This window comes from Ranitomeya variabilis, chromosome 5 (assembly GCF_051348905.1).
Source record: "Ranitomeya variabilis isolate aRanVar5 chromosome 5, aRanVar5.hap1, whole genome shotgun sequence".
Taxonomy (NCBI): domain Eukaryota; kingdom Metazoa; phylum Chordata; class Amphibia; order Anura; family Dendrobatidae; genus Ranitomeya; species Ranitomeya variabilis.
Window position 1 is genome coordinate 11932683 of NC_135236.1, and position 15262 is coordinate 11947944.

The 15262-nt window shown below is 43.1% G+C and overlaps 1 protein-coding gene across 1 annotated transcript in view; it reads right to left on the reverse strand.

The window, feature by feature from the left end:
* Positions 1-2463: 2463 nt before the first annotated feature.
* The window catches only part of LOC143773244 (alpha-2,8-sialyltransferase 8F-like), a 75114-nt gene continuing 62315 nt past the window's right edge, over positions 2464-15262 (reverse strand). Inside the window, exons 3-7 of the mRNA XM_077260737.1 lie at positions 10446-10532; positions 9883-10024; positions 7163-7275; positions 6201-6287; positions 2464-3237 (exon numbers count right to left, since the gene is read on the reverse strand). Coding sequence (XP_077116852.1) covers positions 2775-3237; positions 6201-6287; positions 7163-7275; positions 9883-10024; positions 10446-10532 — 892 coding nt within the window. The 3' untranslated portion in view covers positions 2464-2774. The remainder of the gene's footprint in view (positions 3238-6200; positions 6288-7162; positions 7276-9882; positions 10025-10445; positions 10533-15262) is intronic.

The following is a 15262-nucleotide window of genomic DNA, read 5'->3' on the forward strand; positions in this document are numbered from 1 at the left end:
AACCGGGAACACTTCTGTCCACTGCCAGAGTTGGGCCTAAGGATGCATTGGTTGTCGTGGTTGCATAACTCTGTACCTATGTAACCTCCTTGCCTTCCTCCTCCTGTTCTGAGCTACTCTGCTGTATGCCTCTGGGTTTATACCAAGTGTGATCTACTACCTCATGTTCTCCCACTGTGTGATGTTAAGGTGGAAGAAGAGGAGCAGAGGCCATTGATACAGCGCTTGCCATCTACTGGAGCACATGTTCTTTCTGGCCCTCATCTACAAAGTGTACTGATGCACGGCTGCCAAAGAAAAGGAGCAGAGTTGCCCATCCTGTAACAGAAGCTGTAAAAATGCTGCTCAAATTCTGACTGCAGCAAAACAAACCAACTTCTCATCCCTCATATCATAACTGCCTCACAACCCTAAACAGCTATTCAGTACTTTCAATTCTTTCCTGCGCCCACCAGTTCCCTCTCCCTCTCCTCTCATCTCAGCTGAATACTTTGCCTCACCACCTGTGAACTTGACACAATACCGTCCCACCTCATTCCAAGCTTTACCACAGTCTTCATCACATGCATAACCCACCTCTTTAACTTTTCACTAACAACTGGTGTCTTCCATCCAGATTGAAACAAACCTCGATCACAACCATCCTCAAAAAGCCCACCCTTGACCCATACTCTGTGTCTACCTATCGCCCCATATCATTTCTCCCCTATGCCTCCAAACTACTGGAACAACACATCCATTTTGAACTGTCCTCCCAACTCTCCTCTTGCTCCCTCTTTGACCACTTACATTCTGACTTCAGACCACACCGTTCCACTGAAACTGCTCTGCTCAAAGTCTCCAACGACCTACTAACCGCCAAATGAAAGCCATTTGTCCTCCTCCTTCTTCTGGACCTGGCATCTGTCTTTGACACAGTGGACCATTCCCTCTTACTACAAACTTTCTAATCTGTTGACATTACAGACTTGGCCATTTGTTGGATCTGCTCGTATCTAACACACAGGACATTCAGTGTCTCCCACTCACACACCACCTCCTCATCTCACCCCTTATGTGTCGTTGTCCACCGAGGTTCAGTTGTACGACCAGGAACTATGCTTAGAATGCGAACCTGTGCGCTCACTCACTCTTAAAGGGATCACCTGCAGCAACCTAAGGTATTTCCAACCTATAGCTGGGCGACACCTTCTATTTAAGGCTTTTCTTCCAATATGGAGGTGCCTGAACTACGTTGTTAGTTTTCCTTGCATGTTAGCTAGTTGTCAGGTTCCCCAGGTTCGCCTGTCTGCTTGTCTACCCAGTTTCTGTCTTCTCTTACCTGTCTGTGCCCATCTGCTCGTACCTGCCTGTGCTCTTCTGTCCATCTGCCGGTCCAGATCGCACCTGCCATCACCCATCTGTCTAACATTCGGTCCGGCCCATACCTGCCAGTGCTTTTCTGTTCCTCAGCCGTTCCCATCTGCACCCGTGATTCCAGAGTCCCTACAGTGCCTGCCTGCATTTTTCATCCATCCTTTGGGCCGTAGCTGCTAATCCACTGTAGGGGGTCAGCTGCCACATTCTGTAGGTCAGCCATGGAGTAGCACCTAGTGCCACCTCTTTCTACCTCCTTGGGTTGCAGTTTTTGCCTTCTTCCACTTGTCCGAGTAGGGATTTGATAGGCCACCTAGTTATGCCCCTTCCAGGCTTTTAGAGGGATATGGAACAGTGATTCCAACACCTTACCCATTACAGTCTCCATCTGCTGGGTTGGTTGCAGTGGAAAAGGTGTCGGTCCCTGCTATACTAATTCTACTTTGCTGCAATTGTTGCCACTTTGTTGGAGTCTTCCACTAATATTTGGAAATGTGTAGACTCCTGGTTGGGTGTCCTTAATGCGTGTTGCCTGTAGCAGTAGGCCTCCGACACCCTCAGGCCTCCACTTCCTTGGACTCAACTACCCTTGTTACTATCCTTAGATTTTTCTGACAATGGTTGTCTACAAAACTGATATTTGTGCCACCTGAGTGTGGCTCAGCATGAAAGCAGGTAGAGGTGTTGCATGTGGTATCAGGGCTCCCAGTACAGGAGGCCTACACCGATCCCTCACCAACCTCATCTTTCTGTGATGTTCAATTGAAAGCTGTAAATGCTATCCTAGACCTCATGCCTGGCTGATTGCTGCGGTTCCATGCTAAAATCTGCACTGTGGGTGAATTGAGGCCACTTCCTGTTGTCTGTCCCTCATCTGATGTGTTTTGGCAGCATTTGGGGCCATTATAAAGTGTTGTGCATGCGTTTGTTTTTGCCTCCCATTGAGATGAAAGGCATTTGGTAATGTTCGGTGAATACTTGACAAGTTAATTGGCGAATATGGTACATTGGGCGAATGTAATCCAAACCGAACATCGAAATATTTGCTTATCTCTACCAATAATGCCAAGAGGCAGAAAAAAGTGTGAAAAACTGTGCTCTGCAATAAACAATACAAACTACTGGTTTAATAATCTTCAGAATATATAGCTATGTATCTGTCAGGAGTTAAAGGGGATAGAGTGATGTTCTGAAGATGTTTAGAGTTGAGTGGTGTAATAATTTGCTAAATATTGGTCAAGGTTTGATGGCTTTATACATATTAGATTATTATATTATTCAATGTCCTTCATTATACCTATTGAGCTGAGGTATGAGAAGCATTGGGGATGATCTTGACGCTCCATTATCATCCAGCTCGCTCCATCTGTATTTTTAAATATTTATCTTAGTGGAATCTCATGTGACTGTGAAGTTCCTCAGGAACATTGTCCAACTTTGAGATGTAATATGCCCTTCAAATGCATCTGAGTATAAAAGTAAAATTCTTTGGGCATTGAATGGAAACCAGGTTTGGGCATCTTGTTGTCATAGTAGTGGTGAGGAATGTTGTCTCCTTCCAGATCTTCGGAAAATGGCCAAAACCCATAAAGAGTGATCTTCTTACAGAGCTCAATAGCTGCACTGACCAGCATGAGCCCAGACGACAAGCGCTTTACCTTCAGTCCTTTCTTCCTCCAGTGCATTGAGATATTTTTTAGGTATTCTGGATGAAAAAAGATCACTTTGTTTGGCAAATCAAAGTCTTGTACCGTATGTAAAACACGGAAAGAGACATCCATGTTTTGCGTGTATGAAAAGGCTGGTAAGAGGATCATGGCGGAGCTATAGTTCTTCAAAAGGTCAATGAATGGTCTCCTTCTCTCATGGAGCTTCTGAAACCTGGAAAGAAATACATAAAAAAATATGTTACCGTAAGTGAATAGCAAAAAAATAAAACATCATCTATATAGTGGAAACATGGATAAAAGTGACAAGAAACCAGGGATTGAAGCTTGAGGAGGATAATTTGCATATTCCAGGTGCCTTCTGGGAAATAGCGAAGAGTCTCCCTCAGCAAGAAGATCGTTGGGTACAGCCGGGACCAGCTGCTTGGAAAGCATCACCAAACCTTACGGCACGCAAATTTTTGCCTGTAGGACATTATTGCAAGAAAGCTTGGCTGAGTAGATTACACAAGAAGGAAAACACACAGCAAGTCAGCAGGATCTAGGAGCAACATGGCAGATGTGACAACCTACATGGTGAACTGCAGCATGTGCTACATGTTCACAGATCAACCAGAAGAAGAATCCAATTTCACCTGTCAGAAGTGTAGACTAGTGGCCCTTTTAGAAGAAAAGGTGCGGGGTCTGGAAGAAAGAATAGCAACTTTGAAACTCATCAAAGAGAATGAAGACTTCCTAGACAGAAGCATCTCTACTGGTCACAGAACTAAGAGAACTAAGTAATGTAATAGATAAACCATTATTTCTTATTTTTAGGGACTCTATAGCGACGGGGTCTGTTCCGCAGGACTGGCGCATAGCAAATGTGGTGCCAATATTCAAAAAGGGCTCTAAAAGTGAACCTGGAAATTATAGGCAAGTAAGTCTAACCTCTACTGTTGGTAAAATATTTGAAGGGTTTCTGAACGATGTTATTCTGGATTATCTCAATGAGAATAACTATTTAACTAGCAAGTGGTAGAAAAAGAACGCAGCACTCACCGGCACCGTGGTCAGAAGTCTTCTTTATTGCAGCATGAAGGGGTACAACTTCACGGCACGGGGGAGTTACAGAGTGAGGAGCATGTGAGGCGGGACGACGGCCATTTCGCGCTGAACGATATCGCTTCTACGGAGAAGCGCTATCGTTCAGCGCGAAACGGCCGTCGTCCCACCTCACATGCTCCTCACTCTGTAACTCCCCGTGCCGTGAAGTTGTACCCCTTCATGCTGCAATAAAGAAGACTTCAGACCACGGTGCCGGTGAGTGCTGCGTTCTTTTTCTACCACTTGCTATTTAAGACTGTTTCCATTCCAAACGCAAGCACCTCCGTTCAATCACGTCTGGATTTTATTTCCTACACACCCTCTATATCCTCTGACAGGGAGTTGTGCCACTTACTTGTTTTTCCTTGTGACTTGGTTATAACTATTTAACTCCATATCAGCATGGGTTTATGAGAAATCGCTCCTGTCAAACCAATCTAATCAGTTTTTATGAAGAGGTAAGCTATAGGCTGGACCACGGTGAGTCATTGGACGTGGTATATCTCGATTTTTCCAAAGCATTTGATACCGTACCGCACAAGAGGTTGGTACACAAAATGAGAATGCTTGGTCTGGGGGAAAATGTGTGTAAATGGGTAAGTAACTGGCTTAGTGATAGAAAGCAGAGGGTGGTTGTAAATGGTATAGTCTCTAACTGGGTCGCTGTGACCAGTGGGGTACCGCAGGGGTCGGTATTGGGACCTGTTCTCTTCAACATATTCATTAATGATCTGGTAGAAGGTTTACACGGTAAAATATTGATATTTGCAGATGATACAAAACTATGTAAAGCAGTTAATACAAGAGAAGATAGTATTCTGCTACAGATGGATCTGGATAAGTTGGAAACTTGGGCTGAAAGGTGGCAGATGAGGTTTAACAATGATAAATGTAAGGTTATACACATGGGAAGAAGGAATCAATATCACCATTACACACTGAACGGGAAACCACTGGGTAAATCTCACATGGAGAAGGACTTGGGGATCCTAGTTAATGATAAACTTACCTGGAGCAGCCAGTGCCAGGCAGCAGCTGCCAAGGCAAACAGGATCATGGGGTGCATTAAAAGAGGTCTGGATACACATGATGAGAGCATTATACTGCCTCTGTACAAATCCCTAGTTAGACCGCACATGGAGTACTGTGTCCAGTTTTGGGCACCGGTGCTCAGGAAGGATATAATGGAACTAGAGAGAGTACAAAGGAGGGCAACAAAATTAATAAAGGGGATGGGAGAACTACAATACCCAGATAGATTAGCGAAATTAGGATTATTTAGTCTAGAAAAAAGACGACTGAGGGGCGATCTAATAACCATGTATAAGTATATAAGGGGACAATATAAATATCTCGCTGAGGATCTGTTTATACCAAGGAAGGTGACGGGCACAAGGGGGCATTCTTTGCGTCTGGAGGAGAGAAGGTTTTTCCACCAACATAGAAGAGGATTCTTTACTGTTAGGGCAGTGAGAATCTGGAATTGCTTGCCTGAGGAGGTGGTGATGGCGAACTCAGTCGAGGGGTTCAAGAGAGGCCTGGATGTCTTCCTGGAGCAGAACAATATTGTATCATACAATTATTAGGTTCTGTAGAATGACGTAGATCTGGGGATTTATTATGATGGAATACAGGCTGAACTGGATGGACAAATGGCTTTTTTCAGCCTTACTAACTATGTTACTATGTTACTATGTAAATTGAGAAGCAGCTTTAACATGAGTTGAATGAGGTGACTTTATGGCTGCATCAGACACCCGAGACTGGATGATTGCAGAAGACCACACATAGATATCGCAGCCATAATACGTAACTAAACATGGGCAGATGTCACAGACTGCATGACTTGGGGTCTAATTTGTTCTGAGTATGCCTTTGATTGGTAGGAAGTAGGCAGAGGTAGAAGGGAGACAGACTTTGGTTCTCGTACATCTGGAGCTGAAGCTGCCAATGGGCTCATTTTTCTTTATGTTGTGACCATATTTGCCAAGAAGATAAAATGTGAGAAATTAATTTTACAATATCCTAGTCACTTTAATTCTACACATCTCAACAACAAGATTGTAATTCAAAAAAAAGTGTCCATCTCACCTTTGCATTAAGATACTCGGATTTGCACTGACAATATCGGACTTGGTGCCGATATCATTGGCTATGGTCATGGGTGGCAAATTAAACCTGTAACAGAAGGAATGTACGAGTGAAGAGATGATCCGAATCAGGTCATGGATTGATTTCCCAATGAAGTGTGCAGAGCTTCTTTAATTGTGGGAACATTATAAGAAGACATCGGGTAGGAGAGAGATGATGAGAAAGAGGCTGAAGACAGGAGATTGACTGATGGCAAAGACTTGACACAAGGGAGTACTAGTGCTCATAAAGACAAAAAAGCCTGAAAGTGGTTGTCCCAACTAGACAGCCACTCAATATGCTTTAGTCCGGAAATTGGACAAAATGAGTCCCTCTACTCAAGGCTACCCTGTTAGCTGCGAGTGCAACCTCTAGAGGACAATGCAGTCAGTAATGCTACAGTTCCATTGCAACATCCACTCACTGGGGGCGTTTTCTAGTGTTCATTTGGTTCTCTTGGTTGTAGTCCATTTCATGGTCTCACCAACGCTACACCTGTATTTAAGCCTTGTAATATTCTTTCCACACCCACTATTGACCTACTTCTGTAAGTCAGAGTAGAGCACTCATGTAGTGCAACATATCTGTCTGGTGGTGGCTTACAATGGCAAATTCAGTTGTTTGTCAGGGGTTTACATGAGCTGGGGTCATCATTGACAGTGCGAAAGCAGTTAACTCTTATAACTCAATCTCTTCAAAAGGCATTGTACCCAACTGAACTAAACCTGCATTGTAGCTGCGCCAGAATGCATTGAGCTGCTGAAGTCCGCAGGGAGTGACCCCATACATAGGACATGTAGCATTGCAACGTGCACTTTAATTGATTGAACAGATCCATGCTTGGTGGGCATGTGGGAGGTTGGATGATCAGAAGCTACATTTCAGTCTACTGAGTACAATACATACAATCATCACTTCTTTACCTGAACACAAAATCGTTTTTGTCAATTTCATCCCCACAAAAGCAGTTTAGTAAAATTCCTCCATTTCCAACGATGGCACACGTGTCTAAAGGTTTAGTGGTGAGTGGTGAAACCTAAAATAAAATGGGCAATCATACGTCAGTGTCATTATATCAAGAGCAGGGACGAGTACATACTTCTCATGAGACCTTGGGAGTAAGGGACTTTTGTTTGTGTTTTTCCCCAATCTAATTTGTTTCTGGACTGGTTTTATTGTCTCTGAACTGAACAAATCTCATAACGTTTTCCTTAGGTCAGGTGTTTGCTATGTGAAACATTTCATATGAATTCACCTATCATGGAATGAGCATTCCTTCTGCTAAATACATTTTCATGCCTCATTAGGTGGCAATCTCTCCTCCTTTGTATTCATGGATGAACGCAAGTCAAAGAGGAAAAAGGAACAAAATAACTTACTAATTGGGATTCCCCCAGTATTTTGCTAGGTCAATGGTTTCCAACCATGAGCAAGCCACTCTTAGTTCCCAACCAAGAAGGATCCCCATAAATGGTGTTCTCGTCTAGGAGATCCCCTGCAACTCACTCAATCTCGTAGTAAAAATCAAGTTTGTTTTTTTTTTGTGAAATCTATACTTAGCATTCCTATAACTATGATAGGAAACACCGCTCTTAAATTAGCCAATAAATATGAGTGAAGTGTATGTTCCTGGTCTTGCAGGTCGTATATCCTGCTTTCTCCGGGTAGAACTTAGTTCACCAACTAGAGAGATAAACTTCTACTGCCTCTTGATTTATGTCAGTAGTAGTGAAATCTTAGTAGTCAAATCTATGAGTCAAGAGAGAGATATGTGACATTGCAACTTGTACAGTGGTAGATCCAGGCAGACAAGGAGCTGACCCTCCTTTATGCTGAGAAAAACAGCTGCAGCTCCCTGTAGGAAAAATTCAATGTAATGAATAATAAATCCACAATTTAATTTGTCATGTAATTACCCATTAAGGCTATACTTTCTGATTAATCTATGATATAGACCCATGTAGAACCAACAATAAAGTCACTTCCTGCCCCTAGTCTCTTCAAGTTGCCACTGCACCCTGAAAACATTGGTCCCCATGACATATTCAGCTCCTCAGCTTGCCTATGAATGAAGATACCGCAAGGTTCAGTTCTAGGGCCCCTGCTCTTCTCCATTTACACCTTTGGCCTGGGACAGCTCATAGAATCTCATGGTTTTCAGTATCATCTCTATGCTGATGACACACAGATCTACATCTCTGGACCAGATATCACCTCCCTACTGACCAGAATCCCTCAATGTCTGTCCACTATTTCATCCTTCTTATCCGCTAGATTTCTAAAACGTAACATGGACAAAACAGAATTCATCATCTTTCCCTCATCTCACGCGACCCCCCCAAAAAACCTATCCATTACAGTACATGGCTGCCCACTCTCCCCAGTCCCACAAGCTCGCTGTCTCTGGGTAATCCTTGACACTGATCTCTCCTTCAAACCGAATATCCAAGTCCTTTCCACTTCCTGCCGCCGCCTTCAACTCAAAAATATTTCACGGATCTGTACATTCCTAAACCAAGAATCTGCAAAAACCCTAGTCCGTGCCCTCATCATCTCCCGCCTTGACTACTGTAACCTCCTGCTCTGTGGCCTCCCCTCCAACACTCTCACACCCCTCCAATCTATTCTAAACTCTGCTGCCCAACTAATCCACCTGTCCCCCCGCTATTCCCCAGCCTCTCCCCTCTGTCAATCCCTTCACTGGCTCCCCATTACCCAGAGACTCCAGTACAAAAGCCTAACCATGACATACAAAGCTATCCACAATCTGTCTCCTCCATACATCTGTGACCTCGTCTCCCGGTACTTTCCTGCACGCAACCTTCGATCCTCACAAGATCTCCTTCTCTACTCCCCTCTTATCTCCTCTTCCCACAATCGCATACAAGATTTCTCTCGCGCATCGCCCCTACTCTGGAACCCTCTACCACAACATATCAGACTCTCGCCTACCATCGGAACCTTCAAAAAGAGCCTGAAGACCCACCTCTTCCGACAAGCCTACAACCTGCAGTAACCACCGATCGACCAAACCACTGCACGATCACCTACTGTATCTTCACCCATCCCTTGTAGATTGTGAGCCCTCGCGGGCAGGGCCCTCTCTCCTCCTGTACCAGTTGTGACTTGTATTGTTCAAGATTATTGTACCTGTTTTTATTATGTATACCAGTCCTCCCATGTAAAGCGCCATGGAATAAATGGCGCTATAATAATAAATAATAATAATAATAAAGATACCTTGACTTGGACCCTGATCTAGAACGTTGCTTCTAGTTTCTGTCTGTATCATATTCTTTTGAATTTGTCAATCTGTACGTATCACTGAACATTTTTTTTTCATTACTGGCCCTTCTAGTATTTATAGTTCTTTATGTAATTCTCCAGTTTGTTGCATTCTATCCATTCCTCTGGTGATGACTCATCGCTTAGTCCTTGAGTTCTCCTCAGCTCCATATGTTGCGAACATCGTAGTTTTTGCTACTTGGTGACTATTCTGTTCTCCGAGCTGGAGAATCTCTGGATCTCACTTCAGAGATGGCCATACTGGGTATGGTCCATGGATCCACACTTCCAGTGAGAATCCTATTAGTTGTGACCTGAACTTTAATGAGGGGATTTACACATTGCCTGTGGCACTTACCTTTGGAAGCATTTGGAAGATTTTTTCATTGATAGTCACTTTCTTGGAGTTCGTCTCATATTTAATTTGGAGTCCGAGAGGAGAGTTTTCCTGAGTGACTATCAACATGCGACCTGCATCACAACAGCTTCCAAACTGTAGTCTGTAAGTCAATCATAAAAAGAAAAAAAAATTAAAAAACCTCCTGGATGGAAACATGGCCCAATGAGGAGGAATTTATAGGCCTTGCTCCGCATTAGTCACACATTGAACCCTTCTCTTCTCTGTCTAAGTAGGTTTGATGTAGAGAGCTCAACCTTTGCCCTGGATGAAGGAAAACGTACTTAATTGCAAGGAGTGTGTATCTGTCTCCCGCAGCCAGGAGAATTGTGAATGTAGCTCTGGATTTATCAGCATTGCAGCTCAAATAAACAGATTTCACCATATGATCAAAAGGCATGTGGCTAACCTACAGTCTTATGCATTTAGGCCTCTAAATTATATGCATTTAGGAATGATATTTTTGGATTATTTCTCTCTTAATGAATTGGCTTCTGAACTTTTTGATAAATTTGTGTCCTCACCTCAGCAGATCATGCTCTGTTTGATTGTATTTCCAGGGACATTTCTGGAGATCATTCAAATATTTCATGAAGGTATTGGCTTTTATCCTGCAGAGAGATGGAACAAACATAACACACAATTCTTTGGTAGTCACAATCCTTCACAATATGACAATGGCAGTGTGAAGCTGAACCTCCGTTATTAGCCTCTGTCCAGACTGATTATTAGGGTGATTTATTGATCCATCCCTAAAATCCCAGGAATTCAGAATACGAAAAACTAGCTTCATTTCAACTTATCATGTTTACTACATTTTAGTCTGACACTTTAGGGTACAGCGATGGGTCCTCCTTGAGGCCAATCCTCATGTGGGAGCAATGGTGATTAATGATGAGCGAATATACTCGTTACTCAAGATTTCCCGAGCACGCTCGGGTGTGCTCTGAGTATTTTTTAGTGCTCGGAAATTAAGTTTTTATTACCGCAGCTGAATGATTTACATCTGTTAGCCAGCAGAAGTAAATGTGGGGGTTGCCTGGTTGCTAGGGAATCCCCACATGGATGGTGCTTCGTGGACATTAATATCGAAGTAACACCAGGAAATAATATTGTTACAGACATATTTCGTAAACCAACAGCTGGGAATTCGATCTTGCATGCGGAGTCTTCACACTTGGTGTCTACAATTTGCGGGATTCCTGATGGTCAGTATTTACATGCGAAAAGAATCTGTTCTACTGATGAAGTGTTTGAAAGACTGGCCACAGAGCACTATCAGAGATTCATAGAAAGAGGCTATGGGCATAGACAGATGTGACGAGGCTATAGAAAGGCCAAAGATGTATCCATAAATCAACTGCTGTTCAGTGATCTATAGAGATGAGCGAACCTTTCAAGGTTCGGTTTGATTCGCAGAACGTTTCAACGAACGTACCCGAACCCCATTAGATTCAATAGGAGGCCAAACCGGACATATACACAACACCATAAGGGGTGAAAAAAAGCTTCTCAAACAGCTAAAATTAGGGGCAGACACCATGAAAAATGGCATCAATGGATCCACAGTAGAAATTTGCAAATGGCACAGCAACGGTCAGCCATGGGCCATGAATGAGGTATCAGGGTGTAGCCCAGCATTTAGAGTGAGGAATTTAAGTTTCAATTAAGATATGGTGGTTAAGAGAGCAGTGTAAGCCTTCTTAGATGATGATACCTCATGCAACACCTCCATTTTTTTCAGCCACGCTCAGATGGCACAAACATCAATTTCATACAACACAGTTTTATCACAAACAATTTGGAGTAGGTAATTGCGCCTCCTGGCTACAGCCCAATATTAGGCCTAACGATTTTTAAGTGGAAATTTGGCCTTCTGGTTTTTCTCCAAAACACAGTTTTATAACAAATGATTTGGGTTAGCAAATGGGGCTTCCGGACACTGCCACACAGTTTTAGCACAATCTAGTTAGATAATGGAAGATCGATTTCACACAGAACAGGATCCTATCAAGCTAACCGACAAGATCACTTGCAGCACTATCAGAAGCGGCTTCTCTGCACTGTGACACTGAGAAAATGGCATCAGCAAAACAAGATGTCCACTTTTTATATAGCCATGGACATGTGATTTCAGCAGCCAATCACATAAACCTTTTATCATGATGTTGTGGATGGTTTCTGCACACTGATTGGTTGCCGGAATCAACACACATAAAGTTAAAGAAAGAAAAAAAAGGGTGCAACGCTTCTCTAACCTCTCCACAAGCCTCTCATCAAACTCGTTCCCCCATCACTCCCGCTCATTATACAGCAGCACTCTACTAGCCAAATTAATAACAAAAGCATTAGTGGAAACGCGATGGCAGACTGAACTGTGACCGACTTTGAGTAAAAATGCTCATGAAAGTGAACACGAATCCGAATGTGCTACATTCGTGCTGAATTTGAACGTTTTCCAAACAAGTTTTCTCATCTCTATTGCTGTATTAATTCTTGAGCTTTTGGAGGATTTTTAGTCTTTGCTATTAAGTTTAGCGTTAGGACTTGCAAGTGTAAGGGCGCTTGATGCAGGTTGCAAACTTGGCCAAAATATCGAACAATACCTCATATATTTAATATATATATATATATAGAGAGAGAGAGAGAGACAGATATTTTTTTGCACTTCATTTCTCAGGATGAAGCCAAACTCAGCATTTTTGGCCTTTAAACTAGGGTGTCTGTTCTCATGGGATGCACTTAGTGCTGGGTAGCCCACCTAATCTAATAATATGTGCGTCACTAGCAGGCTATAAGTCATATACTGTGCATTACCTGTGTGTTCAGTGCCTTATACAAGCCTAGTTTGTGCATTCTAATACTAAGCAATCACCCCCTCCATGAGTTGTGAGTGTTTGTCTCCTCAGTAATTTTGAGGTCGAAAGCCAGATGTAAGCTGTAAAGAGGAAGTGGGAGGCATGGTTGGAGGACAATTCAATAAGGACGTGTTGTTCCAGTAGATTTGAGGCATAGAGGAAAAATTATATGGGGGATAGCTAGATACAGAGGATGGCTCAAAGGAGGGATTTTTGAAAATGAGCGTGATCGAGGCATGTTTGAAGTGATAGGTTGAAGAGATGGTTTAAGATTGAGATGAAGACTGTGGTGAGGTTTGGGACAAGGTGGGATGGGTTTAGGTCGAGTGCACAGGTAGTGAGATGTGATTCTGAGAGTAGAGGGTAAAGTTGATCTTCTGTAATGGTGGAGAAGCTGATTTTAGAGGAGGAGGACTATGTATTTATGAGGAGAGGCTGTGGGGGCTCAAGGTCAAAGCTTTCTCTGATGTTATCATTCTTCTGCTTGAAGAATGAAGGAAAGTCTTCAGCTGAGATGAGATGAGAGGGAGGAGGTGCTGGAGGAGGGAGGAGAGAATTGAAAGTGTTGAATAGCTGTTTAGGGTTGTGAGACAGGAAAAATACAAGGGATAATAAGTATGTATGTTTTTCTGCAGTGAGCGCTAACTTGAAAGTAGTGAGGGACTCTTTGAATGTGATAAAGTGCTTGTCGTAGTGCGATCTTTCCATCTCCGCTCAGCAACCCTGGAAGCTCACTCGAGTTTTCTAGTCAGGCTGGTGTTCCAGGGTTGACTGTTAATTCTGCAAACATTAGTATGTGTGAGGGGGTGGCTGATTCGAGAGCTGCAGCTGTTGCGGTGTTATATAAAGTTATAGAAACATCAGCATTGTGCAAGGAACTTATGTTTGCGAGAGGGAGAAAGGGACTCAGAAAGTGAGTGTATATCAAGGTGTTTGAGATTTCTGCGAGGTTGTGCAAGATTGTGGAGTGGGGATTGTGCACCTGGAGAGGAGAGGGAAGAGAACGTGAATAGGTTATGGTCAGACAGAGGGAGATGTGAATTAGAGAGGTAAGGTAGGGAACAGAGGTGGGTGAAGTTGAGTTTCAGTGTGTGGATGTCTGTGTAAGTGGCTGCAGAAGACCATTGAGCAAGGCCAAAGAAGAAAGTGAGAGATAGAAGCTTAGAGATGGCTGAGTGGGAAGTGTCATTTGGGATGTTGAAGTCACCCATAATGATAATGGGGATGTAAGCAGAAAGGACATAAAGCATACAGGTTGTGAAGTGGTCAAAAAGATGGTGGCTGGTCCTGGGTTCAGTCAATAACAGTCAATTGGAGGTTGGAGGAGGAGTCGATGTGCACTGAGTGCACTTCAAAAGAAGGGAAAGTAGCAGAGGGTAGAAATGGGTAAAGGGGCAGTTATCTGATAAGAGAAACCCATCTCCTCCACCATGCTTGCTGCTGGGGTGGAGGATGCTGAGAAAGATGGCATCTCACATAAGAAAGTGCAGCTGGAGAGGCTGTGTCAGAGTGGGTAAGTCGGGTTTAAGTGATTCTGAGGAAGGAAAGTTTGCTAGTGAAACAAAGGCTGGACAGACAGGTCTGAGATGGTTTAGTGACTCCTGCATTGAGCAGGGGGTTCTACACGATGACCCTGATGACCACTTCCAACTCTACCATTCTACCATTCTATGATTTCTTCCTACATGTTTTAGTTGTTGTGAAAACTTGAAATTAATTGGATATACAAGCTTAACACTCTCGCCACATATGTGCTTAATGAGATCACTGAGATTGTTGCCCCTGTCCATTCCACATCGAGTTCCCATCTCCACCAACTGCTACCCCAAAATCCCCAAAGTCCCCAGTGGGATGAATTGTTCATTACAATAGACATCGATCACAGCCGAGCACAACCAGTTCCCAATGTCAGTCTGTATGTTTCCAGTATGTTTAAAACCATGCATTTCCCTGACCATTCCCAATCCACTGTATGTGCCCAACTTACTACTCCCTTCTTGGGACGAGCTTGTTAGCACTAACGAAATGCACACCAGTGCACCATTAAGCCGACTCTATTCTAATCCTCTGTTGGTCACAGTCTCCAGTTCCACCTGAATATTATTACTGATTAAGAGTGAGAATAATTCTGCATCGTATAATTTTTGTATCAGATAAATAAAAATGTTTACTCGAAAAGATTGGTTCAGCACCTAAAATGTATTTTTTAAATATTTATCTTTATGTCATAACTACTTTTGTAATTGGCTTCATTAATGCCCTACACTTCTTCCTATCTAGTTAACTCCTAAAAGTGTTCTTTGTTACTTCACTTCCTGTGATGTTTTATTTGAAAGGAGTCTGAAATCTGATGTCACAGGATGCTGGGACTGCACTCACTTCTCCACACTGTCTATTGCCCCTTCTGTAATAGGGTGCCAGCAAGGGGAAGCGCTGCAGTTACTCAGTAGTTTCTTGCATTGCCTCCCTCTAAAGATGTCTTG